Source organism: Parasteatoda tepidariorum, chromosome 1 (genome assembly GCF_982258835.1).
Source record: "Parasteatoda tepidariorum strain Cologne lab strain chromosome 1, Ptep-v5.0, whole genome shotgun sequence".
Taxonomy (NCBI): Eukaryota; Metazoa; Arthropoda; class Arachnida; order Araneae; family Theridiidae; genus Parasteatoda; species Parasteatoda tepidariorum.
Window position 1 is genome coordinate 83,976,917 of NC_141755.1, and position 23,071 is coordinate 83,999,987.

A 23,071-nucleotide genomic window follows, 5' to 3' on the forward strand; every position below is an offset into this window, starting at 1 on the left:
ATAGTATAAGGGGGGGAGCACGAGAAAATAAGAAAGAAAGTATAGTTAGTTAAACAAAATGAAATTAATGAAACAAGATACAAGATTTCCGAAATATCCAAAAAAAGTAAAAGTTCCTAAATCTAACCTCCTGTGCAGATCCGGAAAAAAAAACAGTAATTTTGACAGCTCTAATAAAAAGTGTGGTTCAGGTTTCAACTTATTTCTTTTTAAGATTTCAAGCCCTTTTATTCTATGACAAATGCGTAGATTCAGTTCAGCGTTTCTTAAAATGAATAGCAGTATATAAATTTCGAGTAAATGATTTGTTGATATCATATTCTCTGCAAAAATTCAAATTTATATATATAAGCGTAAATAGAGGGGTTTTCAAAACCCCTCTATTTACGCTTTTACCTCAATTTGCGCTTATGGTTTTATATTTTGCAATTTTGCAATCTTATTACGAAAATATTTCAAATCATTCTTGAAAAATTTCCCGTTCATGTAAGTTCATTTGAATTCGCTACTCGCTTTATAGATTATGTTTCATGTTTTATTCTGTTTTTTCTTTATTTTATGTTTTTGCGTGATATTTTTACTTATTGTGTTCTATTTTATTTGTTGCAATTTTTTTTCAGTGCTTCTCACACAATTGTATTGATATATTTTGCTTTGGCTATATTGATACAATATTAGAAAGCACTCCTTTTTGCTGATATAATCGTGTGAGCTAATGAAAAGATTATATCTTTTATTTTCCGGAATTTTATTAATTTTTTCCCTTTTTTTAGATTTTTTTTCTCCTGTTTCTTGTTATTTTTATTTTTATTATTTCTCTTTTCTCCCTTTTTTTCAATGTTCTGTAATTTTTCTCATGTTTGCATTTTGAACTTATTTAATGAGTTCTTATTTAATGAGTTTTAATGAGTCTTCTTTTTCTATTTATAGAATTCACATATATGACTGGCTTATCTCATCAGAAGAATTATTTCTTCAATCCTCTTTCATATGTCCAACTCTTTTCTCTTTTTATCATCAAAACACGGAATTCCGCTAAATCGAATGGAATTCGCGGAATTCCATTCCATTAAATATATTAGAATCGAAATGGAAAGATAAGTTGTATAAACTTTAACTCTGTACTGATGTTTCTATTGGTTGAATTTCTTCTCTAGGAAACGAAATGTATTTGGAATTGGAAATTTTATATTGTGCAATTTAATATATTTACGAAAAAATAAAAAAAGGTCTCGATTCTCGTGAAAAATTAATTTTTTTAATGAAATGTCCTTATTCATTACAACAAATATGAGCGCCAATCGTTTTGCGAAGCTAACAATTTTTTAGTACTTTTTTTGATTCATATAAAATAATAAAATAATAATTCCTTTATCATTGTCTTTTTCTATTTGTAGAATTCACATTTGTGACTGGCTTGTCATATCAGAGGAATTATTTCTTCAATCCTCTTTCATATGTTCAACTCTTTTCTCTTTTTATCTATCAGAACACGGAATTCCGCTAAATCGAATGGAATTCGCGGAATTCCATTCCATTAAATATATTAGAATCGAAATGGAAAGATAAGTTGTATGAACTTTAACTCTGTGCTGATGTTTCTATTGGTTAAATTCCTTCTCCAGGAAACGAAATGTATTTTTGAATTGTAAAATTTTATATTGCGCAATTTCATATGTTTTACAAAGAAATAAAAAAAAGTTCTCTGGCTAATTTTTGTGGAAACAAATTAACCTGAAACCAATATTAGAAGCAAAAGACTTGTTTTTAGGAGTCAGGACTGTGAAATATAATACTGTTATAAATATTGCATGATAACGTGAATTACATGAACTAGCTATCCACCTAAATGACGAATTCATTCAATTCTTTCATAAAAGATTTAATTCGGATTCAATCTATTTATTCATTATGTTTTTCTTTTACACATTATAGTCGAAATTTCTTGTTAAATAAACTCTTATAGAAACTTTTTTATATAGTGAACCAGGGCTTGAAGAAACTCAGAAATTTTATCCGTCCCAGAGGACGGCTTGTCCAACAATGTACCCGTCCTCCTTTGAAACTAACCCGTAGCTTAAAAATATAATTTTCTCTTATTTATTACTAACATTTATATAAATTGTTCAATGAATTAGTAGTTACTAGGATTACATTATACAGTACTAGGTTACTAATAGCAAAACCTAGTATTTTCTTTTATGAAATAATTTAACTGACAAAGGTCAAGCTATCTGGAATGTCAATTTATCCGAGGGTACTGCGTTTTCTAAATGGATCGAATACGACGTTTGCCAGTTCCACAATCAAGCCAATGATTAACAGAGGTTTCTGCACAGAAATCTGAAAGGAGTTTTTCATTTAGGTAGATGTTCATAATTGCGTTTAACGCTTCTTGTTTAAGACCAGAACGTAATGTGTTTTTTTGTAAGTTCATTGCTGAAAAGCCCCTTTCAACCGCTGCAGTACTCCCAGACAGAGAAAACATCAATTCTACCATGCGCAGTATGTTACTGTATTTCTAGATTAGAGGGTCATTTCAGAAGTGAGGAGCTAAACTCTTGTAAGGTAACAAAAATTGAAAATGTATCACGAACATTAACGGGAAAATGGCCGTCCGAGCGGACGTTGAATTCGAGAAATTTGTTGTCCGCGGGGAATTTTTGACCGCCGAGGACGGGTGGTTTTTCGAGCTCTGTAGTGAACTATTAATCTGGTCAGACTCAAAATCATCAATATCATCAATACTTGATTTTGGCACAAGTAATAGAATTTCTTTTGATATTCAACAAGAACTACAACACACATTTCCTGGATTAAAGCACACAGCAATAGAGTAGGTAATGAAAAAGCAGATGATTTAGCTAAACAATCTACGAGACAACCGAAAAATTATGTATACCCACTTCCAGTTTCATATCTTAAACGACGTATTAAAGATTCTCTTCTAACAAAATGGCAATTTCAATGGAATAATTCAGACAGAGGCAGACGTCTATTCAAAATTATTAACAATGTTACTTTTTTTCAAAACAATTCCTCCAAAACAAGTCATCTGGTTCTTGACGGGTCATGGACCATTTCCAACCTTCTTTAATTACCTGCATATAACAGATACTGATCTTTGCACCTGCGGCCAACAAGGTTCGCCTGAACATTATTTCACTAGTTGTTCCTACACTGTGTCCTGGCATAGTCGTCAACCTAGCCCAACAAATTTAGAATTTTGGCAGAAAACTTTTATTACAAGCAATACTTTAAACAAAAGATTAATAACAGTAATGAACTTCTTAGCGGATAATGACTATCTATTAAAATTTTAATAACTTCCCATTTCACATGTATAATATTTTTTTGTCTTATTTCTTCTTAAATTCCACACTTTCAGTGAAATCTGTTCTTTTTTTTTAATTTTTTAATTTTTTTAAATATTATGTTATTTAGGCTGGAGTGGAGCTGGACCAGCTGCCAAGCCCTGGGCTATATGGTTAAGGGTTTTCATAACCTGGGTACATGCTCAGGGCTTGGAGGAAAGAAAACAAAAAGTGAACTATTTTATATAATGAGTTATTTTATTCAGTAAACCATATTTTTATAAAGTCAAATCCGTTATTATAAAGTAAATACTATTCCTTATTGTAAACTCACTGTTGAACAGAGAGGCTGGCTCAAAGCTCCCCTTTTACACTGTAAAAAAAAGGTTTCTCAAAATTGAGAAAAAAATGTTTTAAAATAGCTCCGAAACAAACAGTTGAATTTAAAAACCTCGTGTATTTAAAATTGAAACAGCATATACTCAATTTTGAGGAAATTGCACTGGCTCGAGAACGAGGAGGAGTTATGAAAAAGAAGCAGATGAATGCTGTTATTTTAAAAAGCAAACATTGTTATTTTGATTAAAAAATTTTAAAAAAAAACTTTACAAATAGCTTTGTCAGCATTGTGGTAGCTGCAAGCGCAGAGCAGAATTCGCATGATCAGTCAGCGCCGAGATTCAACCCAGAATCACCTGATTTGGAGGTGAACATTTTGTCTCCTGAATCACGGCAGCACCAGGTTTTGATTGTGCAGAAAAATCTTACACTGTCTAAATCTTAAAAGCCTTACTTATTGAAATAATATTTAAGTGTAAAAACGTTTAAAGCTATATTGGCCCACCCTTATAAGAATGTGTGGTGAATTAATTTATTGTAATATAAATATTAATCTATTATAATCTAAAGACAAATAATAATCAGGTAGAAAATCAATTCGGCAATGAAGTTAAAATGCAATTTTATTTATACGATGTTCAAAACCATAAAATAATTTTTGAAAAGTAAAAGTATAGAAAATAACCGTAAAATGATTTGAAAAAATGTACAGTTATAATACAAAAGTCGAATTGTGTGGCAAAAACTCGAATTTTAATTGACAGTTTTAATCTGTTAATGATTAGGTAAAAAGTAGTAAAAGACTGTTTTGTAAAATACTGCTTTAAACTGTCAGTTATACAAAGAAAGACTGTAAAAAAACGGTAATTTTTTTGCAACGCGTAGAAAACGATTAAAAACAGAATATATATGCTAAATAAATAATCCCAAAAAAACGGAAGCAGTAAGATATTGCCTGATTAAAAACTTCATTCGTTTCAAAAATGTATGAAAAGGAAATAACAGTCGATATGTTTCATGAGTCACAAAAAAATCAACATATTACATATTTTTTTATTACATTGCATATTTTTGAAGGGAATGAATTAGAAAATTTATTTGTATTTATATTTGAACAGTTTTTCTGTAAAAACTATATGTTGTTTTCTGTAGAATTTACTGTTATTTCTTACAGTTAAAATTTCGACTGCAATTTTGTAATACGCTTTTAGAAATAACATGTTACACAACTAGCTATGGAATGCTACGGCACAACAAAAGTATATGTTGCGTAAAATATCAATCAGCTGTACAAATAAAAGATAAAACTTTAAAGTTGAATTTCGGAAATTAATCTTCATATGACATTCTTAACTGAGTTACAATTTGAAAGAAATACTTTTTTACTATAATAAAAGAACGAAAAAGATAGGGAAATAAAGAAATAAAGAACAAAAATCGAAATTCAATTGTTATAGTAGTCGACTCGAATAAATTGAGATAAAATGGTTTATGGAGCAAAAAAGATTTATGGTTCATCATTTTAGTTTAGATGTGATTTAAATTCAAAATTTTGAAAGAAAAGTAAGACCTGTAGGGGGAAAAGGAGAAAACAGAAAGGACCAATCACAATCAATCTACCGCAATAGAAAATTGAGTTTACATTTGCCCCTTAAAAATATTTTTATCCTGCCAATAAAATAGAACTTCCATTTTTCAAAACATGTGATCTGGCTTAAATAAATTAAAGAGAATACCATAAAAATTTGCTACGTTCTTTACGACTTTCAAAGCAAATATGTGTACATTTTTTTAAAAGCTGAAAATGTGAACTATCAACTTTTATGACCAAAACGTGTTTGATTTTTTTCCTTAGTTCAGAATACTTTATGTTTTAGTTTAAAAAGGAAAAAAGAAACGGGTAATTATATTATCTTTCCATTGTAGCACTTGATAAGTTTAGCATGTTACATCTTAATAATAAAAATATGTAAGATCACAATTCAAATAAAAGTGTTGCATAAGTATTATTCTAAAATAGTTAATTCACTTACTAATCGTGATTTAGAAATTTTTGCTACAACTCGCCTCACCATTTTTAGCATTAACCCTTTCAAGACCGGAGGTAGGAAAAAGAAGCACTTCCCCAGGATCGCGCGCTCCGAGTTTATACATACGAACAGGCAGTGACAAGAGTACCGTATTGAGATTGCGTCGTTTGATCTTGGGCCGCTGGAATCAGAAAGGCCCGTTTCATATAGGATATCTTAGGCTGGTCCTGAAGAATATTTCATGAACATTTCATGTAGACCTTCCTAACTATAGTAATTACCGTAATTCAATAGATCCACTATTCATAATGGAAGAAATTTTATAAATAGTCAAGCTCCAGGAGTCAACGGCATAGACAATATCATCCTGAAACAAATTGTCGAAGAAGCAGGATATTTTTTACTAAAATTCTATAATAAGTGTCAAAAATTAATTTTTTCCGGACCAATTTAAAGCGAGTTCAAGTGATGTTATTTCAAAAACCAAATAAACCTACCAACGACATCTATTCACTTACGCACATCACATAGCTTCTTGCGAAGCCCAGCAGGCCTCAGCCGAACATATCCTTGACTGCTTGGGCCTTTCCAAGGAGGACTTATATGCTACTCCACTTCTTGTCATCGAATTTTTGAGGGTCAACAACCTATTGGATCTTGTCTGACTTCCTCAGATAATTAGAGCATAAAGAACAACAACAACAACATCTCTTCTTAGTATTTTTTTTTTAACTTCTAGAAAAAATTTGCGCTAATAAACTAAGTTTTTATCTTGAATCCGATAACTCTCTTAACCCAAACCAATTTGGTTTTATAAGGGAAAAGTTTGTCGATAAAACCATTTTTACATTAACGGAAAACGATTAAACATTTAAGGCTAAACAAAAAAATATGTCGTCGCGATATTCATTGGTATTGAAGGCGCTTTTGGACAATATTGAATACGTATCGTCCATCAAGCTTTTTCAAATACCAAAACTCCCTTACAATCTCTGTAAGATGCTTCAGAACATTAACGCAAACAAATGCGCTATTATATATACTCAAAATGGACCTGTAATCAAAAGGATTTTCAAGGGCTGCTCTCTAAGTCCTTGCAGCGGTCCAACACAATGGGATCTGGAACTAAATGTTTTGCTTGAAACACAAGAATCACAACTCGAACATATCCAAGCGTTGGCAGACGATCTAATAATTTTGCAAACTGAGAAATCTCGAAAGGAGACTGAAATGAAGGCAAATAATTCTATAGCATTAGTACTAGTACATGATTGGTTTAAGAAGCGCAATTTACAGCTCCCAACCTAAAACACTTCTTATACAGTAATCAAAAACTTAAGAAGAAGCCCAACTATTAAATTAAATAGCGTAATTCTAAGAAAGAACGCTTTTAAGTATTTAAGCATAATGATCCACAAAAAAAACTATCCTGAAATGCTTACTTAGACTACATTTAAACGAAAACAATCAATATCATAGGAATGTTCTGTCGAATTTTCAGCACAAACTGAGGCATAACCCCAGACGAAAGCACTCTATTATGTAACACCGTAGCAATGACAGTAATCTCACACGGAAATATAGTCAGGGGAAGTGAAACATCACCTAAACCAGTAAGGACACTAACATCCCTCCAAAGGAAAATTCTATTATTAACTACTGGCGCTTATCATACGACTCCTACAATGGTCTTAAATATTATTTTCAATATCCCTCTCTTGCACCTCACTTTACAAGCCGCTAAAAAATTCAACATTCTCCTGAAAATGAATCAAGATATTTTTTTGAATGGTAAAAATTTGTATTCAAAGGACACAAGTAAACGTGTAAAAGGTTTTCAACGACATCCATCCATTCATTTTTCAAACAGAATAAAGATGGAAAGAACAACGAAACAAAGCAGTCCATCCCTCCCCGGAGGTAATTTATTCATAGAATGGGTCAGAACAAGACAATAAAGCAGAATATGTTTTTCGCAATGACATAATTAAAATAAAATGAACATGAGGAATTGGAAATTCCATCTTCCGAAGCCGAATTGTTAGCCATTTCCGAAGCATTAACGTATGTCAATTCACCCCTTTAATCAAAAGCTGTAAATATTTGGTCTGACAGCAAATCTGCCCTTCAATGCTATCAAACGTTATAACTTCCAATCGCCGAATCCAATCGTCAGAGAAATTCAAATAGAACTTCAAACGAATGGCAATATCAATTCAAACTGAATCAAAGCACACAAACCGTATCGTTGGTAACGAGTTCGGAGATAAATTACCCAAGGAATCCACAGCAGAAGTTACCACACGTTTTTATCCTTTTTTCCAGCAACAAGAATAAAAAATGACTTCAAAAGAATTACATTAGAAAGATGGCATCGAAAATGGACTAAAAGAATACTTGCAGGTTGTTGCTTGAAATATATACAGGAATTCCAGAAAGTAAAAGACTTAAATCTTTCAAAAGAGGAAATATTTTTTCATACCGGTCACGGACCTTTCGCTAAGTACCTTAAACGTTTTAACCAAATTGAAGAAGAAAACTGCGCCTGTGAAGAAAAAAAAATAGGCTCTCCGGATCATTACCTAATAGACTGTCCACTTACAAGTTCTTGGTTCTGAGTACCATCCCCAGAACATAACATCAATTGGAGAAAAACTTAAAAACTCTATGTTAGAAACTAAAATCAAAAATCTGCTAAAATTTATAAAGAGTAATGGACAGATGTTAATATTTCGACTAATTGCACATCAACTTAATTTGTCATTCTCGTTTGTTTCCTTGTGTTCTAAAAAACTACTTAATTTTTGGTTCTTAATCTTTCCCTTTTGTATTATATAATTCTAAATACCTTTTCTCATTTTTGTAAGTCAACATGTTACATTTTTACTCTGATTTTGCTAATCACCAAATTTCTTTTGTTATCTTAAGTGATTTTTTTTATTTTCAAATTCACTACTGATCTGCATGGAAACCAAAGTAATCTCCAAACAAAATTTATAATTTTTTTTCAGTATCTACATGATACTTACGTGTTTCAGTTAATCAAAATTCAATAACATTAATAATTTTTATTTTTTTATTTTTTTTTAACATTAAGCACTTTAAAAAAAAGTCTTAAAGTCTTTTTATGTTTTTATAACTTTCAATTGTTTTATTAGAGTATTTTTCTGCATATTTTAAGAATGTCCATTATTAGTATTATTATTAACTAGTGGGCTGCCATGCTCGCTAACGCTCACCAACCACCGAAAATTGCTACGCAATCTTATGTGGTTTACTTCGCAAACCAAGCTCGCTTCGCTCGCTACTACCTTAGGTACATTGCAAATGCACAATATTCTAAGAATTCAAAACAATCATTCAAATCCATATAACAATTTTTTTTAATAAAAAATTACATCGTTTTAGTAAATACTAAGCCATTAAAATAAATTTGAATTCAAATAAATGACATGTAATTCTTTAAACCTATTAGAAATGTGCTATAGTATAAAATCTTGAAATAAAATTTCTAAAACTGATATCTCTTTAAAAAGGTTAAAATTTTGGTTATAATTAATCGTCAAATAAATTCGTAATATATAAATTCGTGAAAAAAGCGCTTTCGACAAAATACTAAAATAGAGATCTATCGACAAAGACTACTCACTTCTACCTAGCTTAATAGTATGAGATTGCCGCAGTTGATAGGGTGAATATCGGAGAAGATCACATTGTTGAGAATGCTCTCTCTGGTTATTTCAGTTTCCGTTTTTAAAAGCGCTATATGTTGAGCCACCTCAGCTAGATTTAGCATGTGACATGATTAGCTGCAATCATTGGTCAATTTTTTAGAGTTGTCATTCGGGGAGTTGTAATGAGACTTTTTTTGTCGCCGTGTAAGAGAAATATATATAGAGATTCTCCGCGATTTTATTTCGTCAATTTTACATAGTTTTTTGAAAATATTTGCATCGGCTTTGATTATTTGTTTTGGCTTCTCACGCTTTTTTCAGCAGATCATGCATTCAAACTGAAAAGGGGGTGAAATCTTTTATAGTTCATGGATGTGTCTGGTTGTAAAGAAAAGTAAGACCTGCCTAACTAAGTTTTGAAAAGTTTCAAACGAGACATAAAAGAATACTACTGCAAGTGGACAACCTATTACTAACTAACTACCCAAAAAAAAAATTTTATGTTACTTTTAAACATTGCCTCGAGATTTTGGGAAAGCAATATGTAACTGCAGTAATAGTTACATTGTAAAAAAAAACTCCTTTTTTTCTTAAAAATATTTTTGACGCCAATGATATTTTAAAATTGTTAATAAAATTCAACTTTTGTGCTTTAACATAACTTTTTTATCGAGATCGATGTATATTTTCCAAAAAGTATTAGAAAATCTTTAATTAACCGAATCACAACACGTCAGGTTAATGTTCACTTTTTTTCTAGTTTCTCCATTTTTTTTATTTAAAAATAAAAAGAGTAATACTAAGCGAAAGGATATTTGCTTGCAAAAAGTAAAATAAACAGACGATAAAAGAATACGTTCTTGGCAATTTAAATTTTTTTAAGCTTATGATGATCCTTAAATCATAATATAACAATTAGTAAAAACAATTATTATAATATTAATTATAAACATTATGTATAGTTGTTACGCATGATGTGTATAGTTGTTTAACATTTTGTACCATGCTCTGAAGTATCATGATAAGCTTGTCAAACTTTATCACACCTTATAAAATTCAATATTAATAAAAAAAATTCTCTTAAACTTACGCTCGCATTAAAAAATTTTTCCGCCTGTAGCATAATTTGCCAATATTTCATAATTTCATATTTCATAACCGTCGTTGAACCAATTTTATGGGTTTACGACTACCGATATGCAACTCCGTAACCTAATAATTTTGAGCCCTATCCAGAAGACAAGGGAACTCCTGGATCGAGTTTTGGAAGAAATTTCGCCCTCGCGGATGACTTTTTGATGGAGCTAACCTGCATTTGCGTTACATGGAGAGGAAGACCACGAGAACCTCCCACGGTTAACCTGACAGCAAGGGGACGCTAACCCATGATCCGTCTACCATTGAGGATATTTCACGTCAGCTCTGTGGTCGGTGCAAGCTGGATGCGGAATTCGTATCGACTGGGATTCGAACCCTGTTGGAAGGCGAACGCTCTATCCCCTGAAACATCGCGGCTCAATTTGCAATATTGGCATTGCACATAGAGTAATATAATCTTATTTTCGATTCACAATAAAAATTAAAATTTAGGAACGAAAATTAATTCGAAACGCAATGAAATCATAAAAGTCATACTTACACAGCCACTGATCCACCAGTGACGGAAGTTGCGAGTGTTAACAAGCTTATTGTCGATACATAGACTATGTGATGGAATGTCATTAAGGAAGAGGTATCTTTTATTGATGAATTTAGAAGTATCCGAAGTACACCATACAGCGAACAGATTAATGTTGCTCCTAAAAATAAAGAAAGAAATAAGTCCTGTTTCAACACATTTGTAGCAGCAGAAAAAAAATGGCTAACAATAGAACACTCTGCGGTGCTGTGGGGAAATTTCCCTTTAGTCACGTGTGCTATTTGTTGCACAGAGAAAAACATTCTGGCAAAATTACCATTTTTGTATGGTAATAACAAAAAATAACCATAATTCTGTATAATAAAACCAAAATATAAAATATTTCAGATTTTAATAGATAATAATCTTTTGCGCATTTAAAAGATAATAATTTTACGGATGATTTCTCATCGGAGTTCGAAATCAGATAACAAATTGCTGACTAAAAATACTTTTAAAATGGGCTTTATTTTTAATTTATCATTCAAAAAAGGAGATTTTTTAATCTAATTTCTAAATTTGAACTTTCAGTTTCGACATTTTAAAACGCAAATATTAAAATTTCTAAATAAACAGAAAAGTTTTGAAAAAATTCCAATGAAAATTTGCTACAACTAGCCACTCTATAGAAGTGCTCTACGTCTGCGAGAACTTTAAAACATATTCAAAGTAAAAAAATGAACCTTTTGAATGAACTCAAGCGATCATGCTGTCGATCTATCATGTTGTTGTTGTTGTTGTTTCTAATGCCACTGCCATATACCAGCAAGCCTACTTGGTGAAACCAAGCAATTTTAAGGCATAGGGTGCATTTTTTTTCAACGGCGCTATCTATTAGCCAGGAATACAACTTCATCCGCACACACGTCACAGCCCATTTATAGAGAGGGCTCATTCATGCAATCATTTATTCATCCACATATCTTAATTTTGACCTGAACCAGAGAACGATCTATCCCCAGATCAGTATCCTCAGAGATTTGATTTGTTATGAGAACATTGAGGACTTTGTGACCAGACAGATTTACCGTGCATCAGTCACTATTTACTATACAGGGAGTCTTCAGCTGGTGGAGATCGAACTCACAACCTCTAGACCAGGGGTGGGCAAACTTTTTTGATCGAGGGGCCAAAAATCAAGAAAAAAATTGTTTGGTGGGCCAAGTAAAAACTTCAAAATTTAAGAAAAAAAGGTGATATACAAGTTTTAATTTAAATATTTAGTGAGATGAAGGAAATTGCGATTTTATTTTTAAAAGTTCCTTACATTAAGGTTGGAAGTGAAATGTGCTTGTTTTAAGGAACAAGGCTAAATGTTTTGTTGTTAGTCTACTTCTGAAATGGTTTTTTCTAAGGTTCATAGTTGAAAACTCTTGCTCACATATATAAGATTAAGCAAACATGCACTGATTTTCTGGGCATAAAATATTAAGTTTCGGAAACTAGCTTTTGGTAATGATTTTATTTTATTTTATAACCGAACAGCCGACCCAATTTCATGAGTTTACGACTACTGATGTTCAACTCCGTAGCCTTGTAATTTTGAACCAATCCAGAAGACAAGGAAACTCCTGGATCAGTACCCCCAGAGGTATTGATGTGTTATGGGAACATGGAGGACTTTGAGACTCGACAGATTTAACGTGCATCAGTCACTATTTACTACACGGGGAGTCTTCGGCCGGCGAGGATCGAACCCACGACGTCTTGGACATGGGCCCAGCGCCCTACCGACCAGACTATCCCGGCCCTTGATAATGATTTGTAAAACTTTGGAATAGTATTTAAAAACGACTGCTTCAGATGATTGTTAAATAGTCCGCTCTTTGGAGCGTAAAATGCGCAGTCTGCCAAATGTGAAGTGCAATTTACCTATATTAGATTCCATAAGTCAGCTCCTCGAGAGAGACAAGCGCTAGTTGGAGCCAATCTACGGCTATTCTATAAAGAACTTCTGCTTTCAACATTTTACCAATTGAAGCTGTCTGAGCTAACTATTTCCCTCAATTTATGTTTTGTAGAACAAAAATAGAGAAAGCAAAGGCTTCATCAGTACTTGGTTGAAAAAGGAAAAACAGAAATAATTTTAAACATAGTCGACAAGAAAATGGATGTATATTGTTTATATTTGCCACTGATCGGCAAATAAAAATTCTATCCGCGGACCGGATAAAATCTTCCAGAGGGCCACAGTTGGCCCGCGGACCGTAGTTTGCCCATCCCTGCTCTAGACCATAGACCCAACTCACTAACAACCAGGTTATCTCTGTCCCATGATCGATCATAATAGACTGAAACTAGCCATTCATTATTCATAATAGTAATAACATAATTCATAACAAATTTAGTCATTATTCATAATAATAATATTTTTTACAAGTCATTATTCATGAAAAGTAATTTAATCGTCTTGAAAATAATTTTGTTAAAAAAAGAACAGTATAATGAATCCTATAATTTTAGAATCAAATCAATTTCTCTAGAGTTACGCAAAAAATTTAAACAAAATGACAAAAAATGCTAATTCACACTACTTTTATTTCAGAATATTAATTTTTAAGAAAATTGATTTTTTTATATAGTTGAATACATTTAGTTTCTGTCGTTTGACTATAATATTTAAAATGAAGTAAATCATGTTTAATATATACGAAATAATTTTGAATTCTAAGTAATCAATAATAAAATCCATCTACACAATAATCTTACTTACACCATAGTTATAATCATATCATAATCCTACTATGTTTAGAAAGGTTGCGATAAGTTATAATATTTCCATCATTATGTAATGACAAGATGTATAAAACTTGTCTGTTAGGATTAAATAGCGCTGAACTATTCCTTCTTAGTATTATATAGTTTAGTTGCATTAACTAACATCTTTTTTTCTGAAAGTATGAAGTCTTAAATTAAAGTATAACAATTTTCACTACATCCCTTTTAAGAGATTATTTCCGTCCTTGAAATTTACTTTTTCGTAATAAAATAAAAATGCTTGTTTCTTTATAAATAAAAATTTAATGTATATTATCTTTTGAAAAGAAAAAGGAAAATCTTTAGAAACACTTGCAAACAAAAAATATATTTTCAATTTTCACATAGGTGCACTGCAAGAAAATTGCGGATCAAACTAAGGTATAAAGCACCAGCACTTTGAGTGCATCATTGGTCAAATCCATTTTACCGTATAATCCATTTTTACCATAAAATATTATGCCGTAATATTTATTTGATTAGACTGATTCAGAGATTTTATGGTAATTATTACTGTAAAAATTACAGTCTATCGGTCTATTTTCAGGATCGATTTCGTAACATGTGCCAGTAAAAATGATTAGGTACTTCATTAACGTCGCTCTAGAGCTGCACAATAGGCTATTGGTGACAGTTTGGGAAACATCCCTGAGGATGATCCGAAGACATGCCAATGCAATTTTGATCCTCTGCAGGGGGGGGGGTGGCTGCCCTGCTTTGGTAGCCCGACGACCTACGCGCGGAGTCGAACACTTAACAGTAAAACAGTTTAGCGAGGACCGATACCACGCACCTTCGGTCATAACACAGGCTGATCAAAGTGGTCACACACCCGCTCTCTGACAGAAACTAGAGATGCTGGACTTCGGCGTTCTTCTGGGAACCGTGTCTTTACGATCAGACCACTGCTGGACTTTGAAAAATCGAAATAGATTTTTAAAAAATTGATTTTACAGTAAAAAGTGCCAGCACCCTAAATGCCGGAACTTGATCCAGAATTTTTTACAGTGTGTTCAGTTTTATTGCTAATTATCGCATTAAAACTTAATACATTTTTTAAATAATTAGTTTTTAAAGTATTAATTAAAATAGCATGGAAGCATATTATAAAAATATATAGTGAGTGTAAAGGAGAATCCTAAATAAAAACAAGATTGTTTCTATAAAACAATTGTTTATATTTTATTAAATTTCATTTTAGTAAATTTTTTTATTCATTTAGTTTTAATTATAAACAAGAAAACAGCAATTGGGAAATTTTTGCAGTTAATGTTTCTTCTAAGCAGCAATAACAGTCATAGATAACCTTATTTTCTCAGTCATTTTCACAGCTAGTAAAAAATATTTATGTTTTAATAGTCGTTTAGAGGTTACTTTGGTAATTGTCATTTGTTAGTTATTTAGTATATTTGCATTAGCAGAAGTCTTTATGCATTTTTTTTTAATATTTTTTTATTTTTTTGTCGCATTAACCTTTATTGTTCATTAGTTATTAAAAACATGAGAAAAAATGTTTAATTTCAAAGGAGATAAAACTACTGTATTAATTTATAAAAATAAGTAAATAAAAAACGAAACGAAACGTGTAAATTATTTGAGGAAGAACGAGTAGAAAACGAAACAGAATGGGAGTCATGCAATTTTTAACGTGAACAAAATATAAAAATAAAAATATAAATGTTTTTTTTCTCATATAAAAAAATCTTGTTTAAAAGTGTTAGATAAATTTTATTTTATCATATCCTAATTTAATATGATTAAGGTAATAAAGACAGGATTATCGATTAATGTAGGTCGGCAACATAAAACTGAATGCCTAACCTCAATTCTCCATGGATAAATATTGATTGAAGAAGCGTGAATTGAATATCGAAATTTATAACCACGTGGGTAAAGTTGCTTGAAACGATCTGAACGGAATATTGCATGAATTAAGAAATTATTCGATGCTCTTTGAGAAAATTCTACGCTCTTGGTTGGCGTATTAAAGGAAAAGTAATAACATGAATAGTTTCGTCGCTTAAGTGATTGGTTAAACAAATTGCTGTATGAATCAAAGCCTGTTAAACGTTAAATATATAGTTGTGTTAAAAATTAGATTATGTTGGGCATTATTTCATCGTTTAAAGTGCTTATGTGTTCAATATTGAATTGAATTTTCCATTTCAAAAGAGCTGTAGTTACACCATTTATATTACATAATAAATGCTTTTCAATCTTTAAAATTTTTCAAATGAAATGGACATTGAAATTGACGGTGAATACAATTTAATGATATTTTTTGACGCAATGAAACACAATTTATGTAAAAAAAATAATATGACATTACTCAAATAATACAATTTTAGAAGGAAAAAAAATTCAGGAATATTTTTGACAATCATTACGTCACAAAATTACGTGATTTTTGGACGAAACTGCTACCACAGTATCTTATTTCAGTGCAGGTTTTCCAGCCTTCTTTATTTACCTAATATTTCATTCGGTGTAAATTTAATTAACAATAACACTGAATAACCGAATGATACAGTGGTTAGTGCGCTCTGTTGAAAAGTAGATTCCTAGATTCGATCTCTGAATATGACTGCACACCCATTTACGAATGTCCTTTTTCTATATTCCATAATCAATTGTGTAAATTATGTCTTAGCATTATTTTTGACGAAATCCATATCCTCAAACAGTTGGAAACAGTAATTTCAACTGTTAATTAATAACGATTAATTAAGATGACGAAATTCTAGCTCGGTGAATTTCAAGGGTTTTATAACTTATCCTTATTGCAACACTTATCTTAACTGCACTTTGTAACCTTGTATGTAACAACCTATCTTTGGAAAGCGTATCAAAGGAACCAATTTGCAAAAGGGCATTTTACAATAAGTTTACAAAGTCTTATTATTACTGCTTGTAAGGCATTTGAAAATTATTCAATCTAGTTTATTCAATGGATGATGCTAACATTTTATTGTTATACATACTTTTTATACTTCATTTGAAATAATGTTACTGAACATTAAACAATCTAAATTATTCTTTATTTTTCAGGTATTTTTGCTGTTTATCAATGGATATAATGGAAAATAATTCGCAATATACTGGCCTTTTACGTGAAAAATTGCGTTAACATTAGTAAAAATCCTAAATCCTTAATGATGTTCTCTAGTAGCAACTATTTGGTAAGTAGGTCATATAATATATTGCAGAAAAGATCAAATCGCTTACTTTACGATGTGTTTATTGTCTTAGACCATAATAAAGCTATATTACCGCTTTAACTATGAAAACAAATTATATTCTGCCTTTTTGGCTTTTTTTTCTTTATCGTTTAACTTTTAATGTGTAACTTTTAATGTGTAAAAGTTACAAAATACGTATATTTCAATTTATTGATGACTCCGTTTACTCTCACACTTTGGATACTTTATAAAGCAATATAACCGAAAAACGAATCATTTTAATGTTATTATTATTATAAAGATAAGGTTTATTTAGGGAAAGGCAATAATAAAAATTTGAAAAGAAACAAAACCTGATGTTTAATTCAGCTAAAATATTAAAGATTATGATAGTCAGTTTATTACAAAAGATGATATTAAAAGATGATAAAACTTTCTTAAAGTATTTGATGGTTTCATTATTAAAAAGAACTAGTTTGCTCAATAGTGCATTTGACACAAAATATTGTGATTATAATTTTTACTGGAGTTTAGGAGCTAGCGGAAAATATTATTCGAAGAAAAGCTTATATTTGACAATGAAATATATCAGCTGTCTAAATAAATTAAACATGAAAGTAAAAATTGCGAAAGTCAGTTTATTACAGTTAGCAGACAACAAAGCTTTGTTAAAGTATTTGATGGTTTCATTATTAAAAAAATGAAACTACGTAGTTTTCTCAATAGCTTCTTCATCACAAAATCTTGCAATTATAAGTTTCAGAAGAGTTAAACAGTTCATGGAAAATAATATTCGTAAAATTATTTTTGAAAAATAATCATGTAAAAGTTTTATTATGATTACAAAAATTGGGATATTTATTGGGATAATTCTGGGACCTTTCCGAAATATATAAAACAGATCAGAAATATTTCGAACATATAAGAAACATTTCTGAAATATTAGCAACTTTTCAGAGTTATTTCAAGCATGTCAGAATCATTTTAAAATTACTTAATTGCTGGTTGGAACAAAATAAACAGGAACAAAAGGATTAAGAACAAAATAAAAAAGAGATCGGGACTTTTTGAATTGTGCTTGAACCATTATTTTCACTTTTTGACTTATTTAGACGAAGTTTCGCCATTTAGTGGCGTCATGAAATAAAGTTTGTGCATATAAACGCAAGAACAATTTTCATAACAGTAATACCTTAAATTCATTCTTCGGATTAAATTTTAGATAAAAAAAATTTAAATTATGTAAAATTAATCATGGAATACTATATCTATACAAATAGGCATAGGATTATCAACACTGTAGTATAGCTGTGATAATTATACATAATTTTCTTTGCAATAAACGAATGCTTCACTTTCCAAATTGATTATCTCTGTAAAACTGATATACATAATGATGCGTAAAAAAATAAATACTTTTGAATATATGCAGTTAGAAGCTATTTAAATGCTTTGAAAATAAAAATTTTAAGAAATTAAGAAATGGCATTAATAGACTTGGCAAGACTTTTCAAATTATTTGGATTGATTTTGGAACATGATTTTTATTTTTGGTGAAGAAATGAGTAAATAACTCTAACTTTTAGAATACAATAAATCATTTCTTAACTTGTTATTGTCAAATTTTTAAGAATTTTTAATAGTTGAAAAATAAATTTAATTTTTCGAGAAATGCCAAAGGGAAGAAATCTTTTCCAGTTAATTAAAACGCCAGTCAATATTACTATTCCCAAACGATGAATTATGTCTGACAGAAAACTCATTAACTCAACATAAACCTGAATTTTGTGACTCAAGATTTTAAATCACGATTACTTTTCGAAAAGTAATTCGTCTTTGTGTTAATAAATTATTCATCAAAACAACCAAATAAGATATTTTAGTGATTTCACAAGTTGTCAGGAATTCAACATTCATAATATTAACATGAAATAAAACATAAGACAATAATATTTATTTTAATAACTTTTCTGTTTCAATTCATCCTTGAAAACTTATCCATATTTTGAATGGAAATCTTTCATAATGAAAATCGTGATAGCAGAATTTTAATGTCAAGAACACATGGGTGATTATAATATTGAAATGTTAAATTGTATGACGTTAAGTTAAATTGCAGGATCCAAACAATATCTTTATTTGCATTATTTCCTTTAGAAACAAAGTTGGAAAATTACAGAACTATATCTAAAAACGTTACTTTAACTTATCGTTTTCCAATTCATTTTAAACTTTCATTGCAGAATAAAAAAATAAGATGCGTCACGACATGTTTTGAGTTACAAATCATTTTAAATCAACATATCAAAATTTAATATCTAGCTGTATAGGTATAAATCCTCATACAAGCTGTATTAAAATGAAATTCTATTGCCTAAAAACTCCTCTCATCGGAGGAAGTGCCAATGTACGTGTAGAATAGCCTACTATGAAACAGATGTTGGGACCTTTTGTTTTTAGAATTTATTAGTTTGTAATTCTGATGTGTTGTTTTTGACATGTTGCCATTATATCATCCAAGATTTCGACTTTAAATAAATAAACGGGTGGTGGCCGAGTTAACTTGCAGCTCTACCACTCACCTCGATGGACCTAAGGTTTTCCCTGGAGGGAGCTATCGTGACTGCGAGTAGAGCTTTTGTTCAAAATTCAGGCAGAACAACATTTTAATATATGTATCATAATAATGATTTACAGTAAGTAAATATGAATTATGTCATACATTAACAAACTTAACAAATAGAAATAAATTGCGAAATCTTAATTTATTTTTTTTGAGGTTGTTCTTAATTTGCTTCCTCCGTCACATTAATAGTATAAAACATTGAAAAAAATGAGACTGCCCGAAAATTAGAAAAATGCATAACATACAATAATGATCTTTTAATAAATATGCATGAAGTATGTTATAAAGTAAATATATATTACAACTAAACAATTTATATATTTCAGCCAGTATTACAATTTTTTTTCATAATTATATTATCTTAATATGCTTTTATCGCTGAATGATATCACGAATGCTTTCTGAAAGCGCTACACACGCTGAAATAATATGATGGAGTAATTTAACAAACTTGACATTCGTAATATAAAAAAATTACTAAACTTCTATGAATGACAAAAGAAACAAAGATGCAGCATTTATTGATTTTCCTGGTAAAAAACTATGAAATTGTATAAACTAGACATAAAAAAACTAATTTCTCCTACGTTTCTGACTAATTAACTGAAAATTGATACAATGGAATACCTAAAAGTGACCGTAGTGTGGATATTCCATTCCTGATTGGTTATTTAAATTCGGCATTTGTTTAAGTTATCAACTATTTTTTTCCATTCTATTTCGAGTAAGCCGAGCTTGTCAAGCATCAATTCCCTTAAGTGACTCCTTCTATATTCTTACAAAAAGATTTCAGCTCTTTCACTATAGATTCCTTACTTAACGCAAAGACAGTCACGAAACCATGTAGAACATAAACAAATTAATTTTTCATCGAAGTTTCCAGGTACACAAAGCAAAAATATACCACGGTTACAATAAAAGACGTGCACAAATAATAAATCTAAGTAAAGTGAAAGAAATAGACGAGAAAGAAATATATTTCAACAAATTCCATGTGCGATACGGCACTATAATTAGCTTCACGTTAAATACCATTCTAACTAATGTAGAGAAACTTAGCTCAACTTTAACACGCCATTTTGCACATAAACGATCAGCTGGAGCTGACGTCATAGATCACATGTGTGAGTATTTGTGATCTTCTTCTTCTTCTTCTTGAAGCACAAATACCCAATTAAGAGAGTGGCGTATCGTGAGCAACTCACGAGTTAGTGACAGCAACTAATTAGCTATCGATTTTAGGTGGAAACTTAGTAGACATAAATTTCATGTAAAAATTTCAAAACTTCATTAAAAAAATATTTTAAGAGTTATTGAAACACAAATCATAAAGCATAACAGAAAATTGACTTCTTTAAAAAAAAAATTTATCTCACTTAAGTGTCTGAATCGATTTTTATTTCTTAAATGATATTAGAATCAGGATTTTGTTTCATTAAATAAAGTCTGCAACATATATATCTTTCTTATCTATCCCTCGACTTGAATCTTTTCCAATATATTTTGCAATTTAAACTGTAACGAACTCCGGATCAAATTACAGTACAAAGTAACGACACTATTGTGTGCATCCATAAGATCCATTTTACCAGTACACTGAGGAAATAAGTATGGTACGACCAGGAAAAGGGAACATTTACCGTGCTTCTAGCTTTGTAGAAGCACCAAAATGCTCGGGAGTTTTTACCGAAGCGCTTTGGTAATGATTTTGGTAAAATTAACAAGAAAATATCGTTTTATTACATGCGATAAAAAATTTTATATGTGATAAAAATTAGTAGTTTTATCATACCCTACATCATCGTATAAAAACCATTTATTCAGTTAAATTTAATTTTCAGCTACTACTAAAATTTACTAAACATATGGTAATAAAAACTATAATTTCTAAAACCAGAATTTCTGGTTCTCAGTTACCATATGAATGGAAAATTACCAAATAAAGGTTGAAATTCCGTATTCTTTGGTTCTATTAATTAGAATTATGTTTTTTTTTACAACAAATGGCATTACCATACATTCGGTAATTTTACCAGAACTATTTCTCCGAGAGTTACACTTGAAATCGAAAAATCAAAAAAAATTAGTAGTTTTATCATGCCTTACATCATCGTATGAAAACCATTTATTCAGTTAAATTTATTTTCAGCTATTACTAAATTTACTAAACATGTGCTAAATTTACTAAACATGTGGCTAAATTTACTAAACATGTACTAAAATTTACTAAACATGTGGTAATAAAAATTATAATTTCTAAAATCAGAATTTCTGGTTCTCAGTTACATGAGTGGAAAAATTACCAAATGAATGGTTGAAATTCCGTATTCTTTGGTTCTATTAATTAGAATTATGTTTTTTTTTTACCAGAAATACCATTACCATACATACTATAATTTTACCAGAACTATTTCTCCGAAAGTTACACTTGAAATCGAAAAATCGAAAAAATTAGTAGTTTTATCATACCTTACATCATCGTATAAAAACCATTTGTTCAGTTAAATTAAATTTGCAGCTACTAAATTTACTAAACAAGTGGTAATAAAAACTATAATTTCTAAAACCGGAATTTCTGGTGCTCTATTACAATATGAATGGAAAAATTACCAAATGAATGGTTTAAATTCCGTATTCTTTGGTTCGATTAATTAGAATTATGCTCTTTTTTAACCAGAAATGTCATTACAGTACGGTAATTTTACCAGAACTATTTCTCCGAGAGTTGCACGTGAAATCAAAATTCATAGTGAAATACAGCCTAAAATCAATTATCCAATGCATGCTAATTCCTATCTAATGCATTTGAATGCTTTTAAATAATTTTTTGTAAAGATTTTTGTTCTTTTCGTCTTTAAAAATGATCTTAACAGAGTCTCAGAACACAAATTTAAACTTACAAATGCTCCATCTTTTATTCCTTGAATTATTCATGTAATTTTTATTTTCCTGTTATCTCCTATTCTTCAATTTTAAGTTCTAAATTAATTCCTATATATTTTTTCTCTTCTTTTTATCTTAATGAAATGATGAAATGAGAAGCATAAGAACTAGTCTATAATATATGTATCACGTAATTTAATCATGACTGTCTAGAGCATTTTAATTCAAAAAAGCCGAGATTAATTTTTTAAATACTTAATAAAAATTTCCAATTTCATGCTTCAAAATGCATAAAATCAAATTTTAATAAATTTGAAACTTCAAAATTTAATCATTTTTAAAAAGTTATGCTCTTGTCTAAAATTTCATTTCATTATTTTTGAATTGCTAAGCGAAATCCAATTCCTTTGGGAATTTAAATCTAATTATTTTCAATTAATTGCGAGTATAACTTTCCTATCTTACTCGCGCAGTCTGACATTTAAGTAAGCATGTCAGAATTATGCATGCAGAACTTCCTTAGTTTACCTTAGAGGATTTTTAAATAATCTATAAACTATGAAGCTTCACTAAAGAACGGGGGTGGACAAA

The 23,071-nt window shown here is 30.3% G+C and overlaps 1 protein-coding gene across 1 annotated transcript in view; it reads right to left on the minus strand.

Annotated features, from left to right (window-relative positions):
- LOC107454030 (uncharacterized) overlaps nt 1-23,071 on the minus strand; it is an 82,168-nt gene that overhangs the window by 27,529 nt on the left and 31,568 nt on the right. Inside the window, exon 2 of the mRNA XM_087167912.1 lies at nt 10,997-11,156. Coding sequence (XP_087024038.1) covers nt 10,997-11,156 — 160 coding nt within the window. The remainder of the gene's footprint in view (nt 1-10,996; nt 11,157-23,071) is intronic.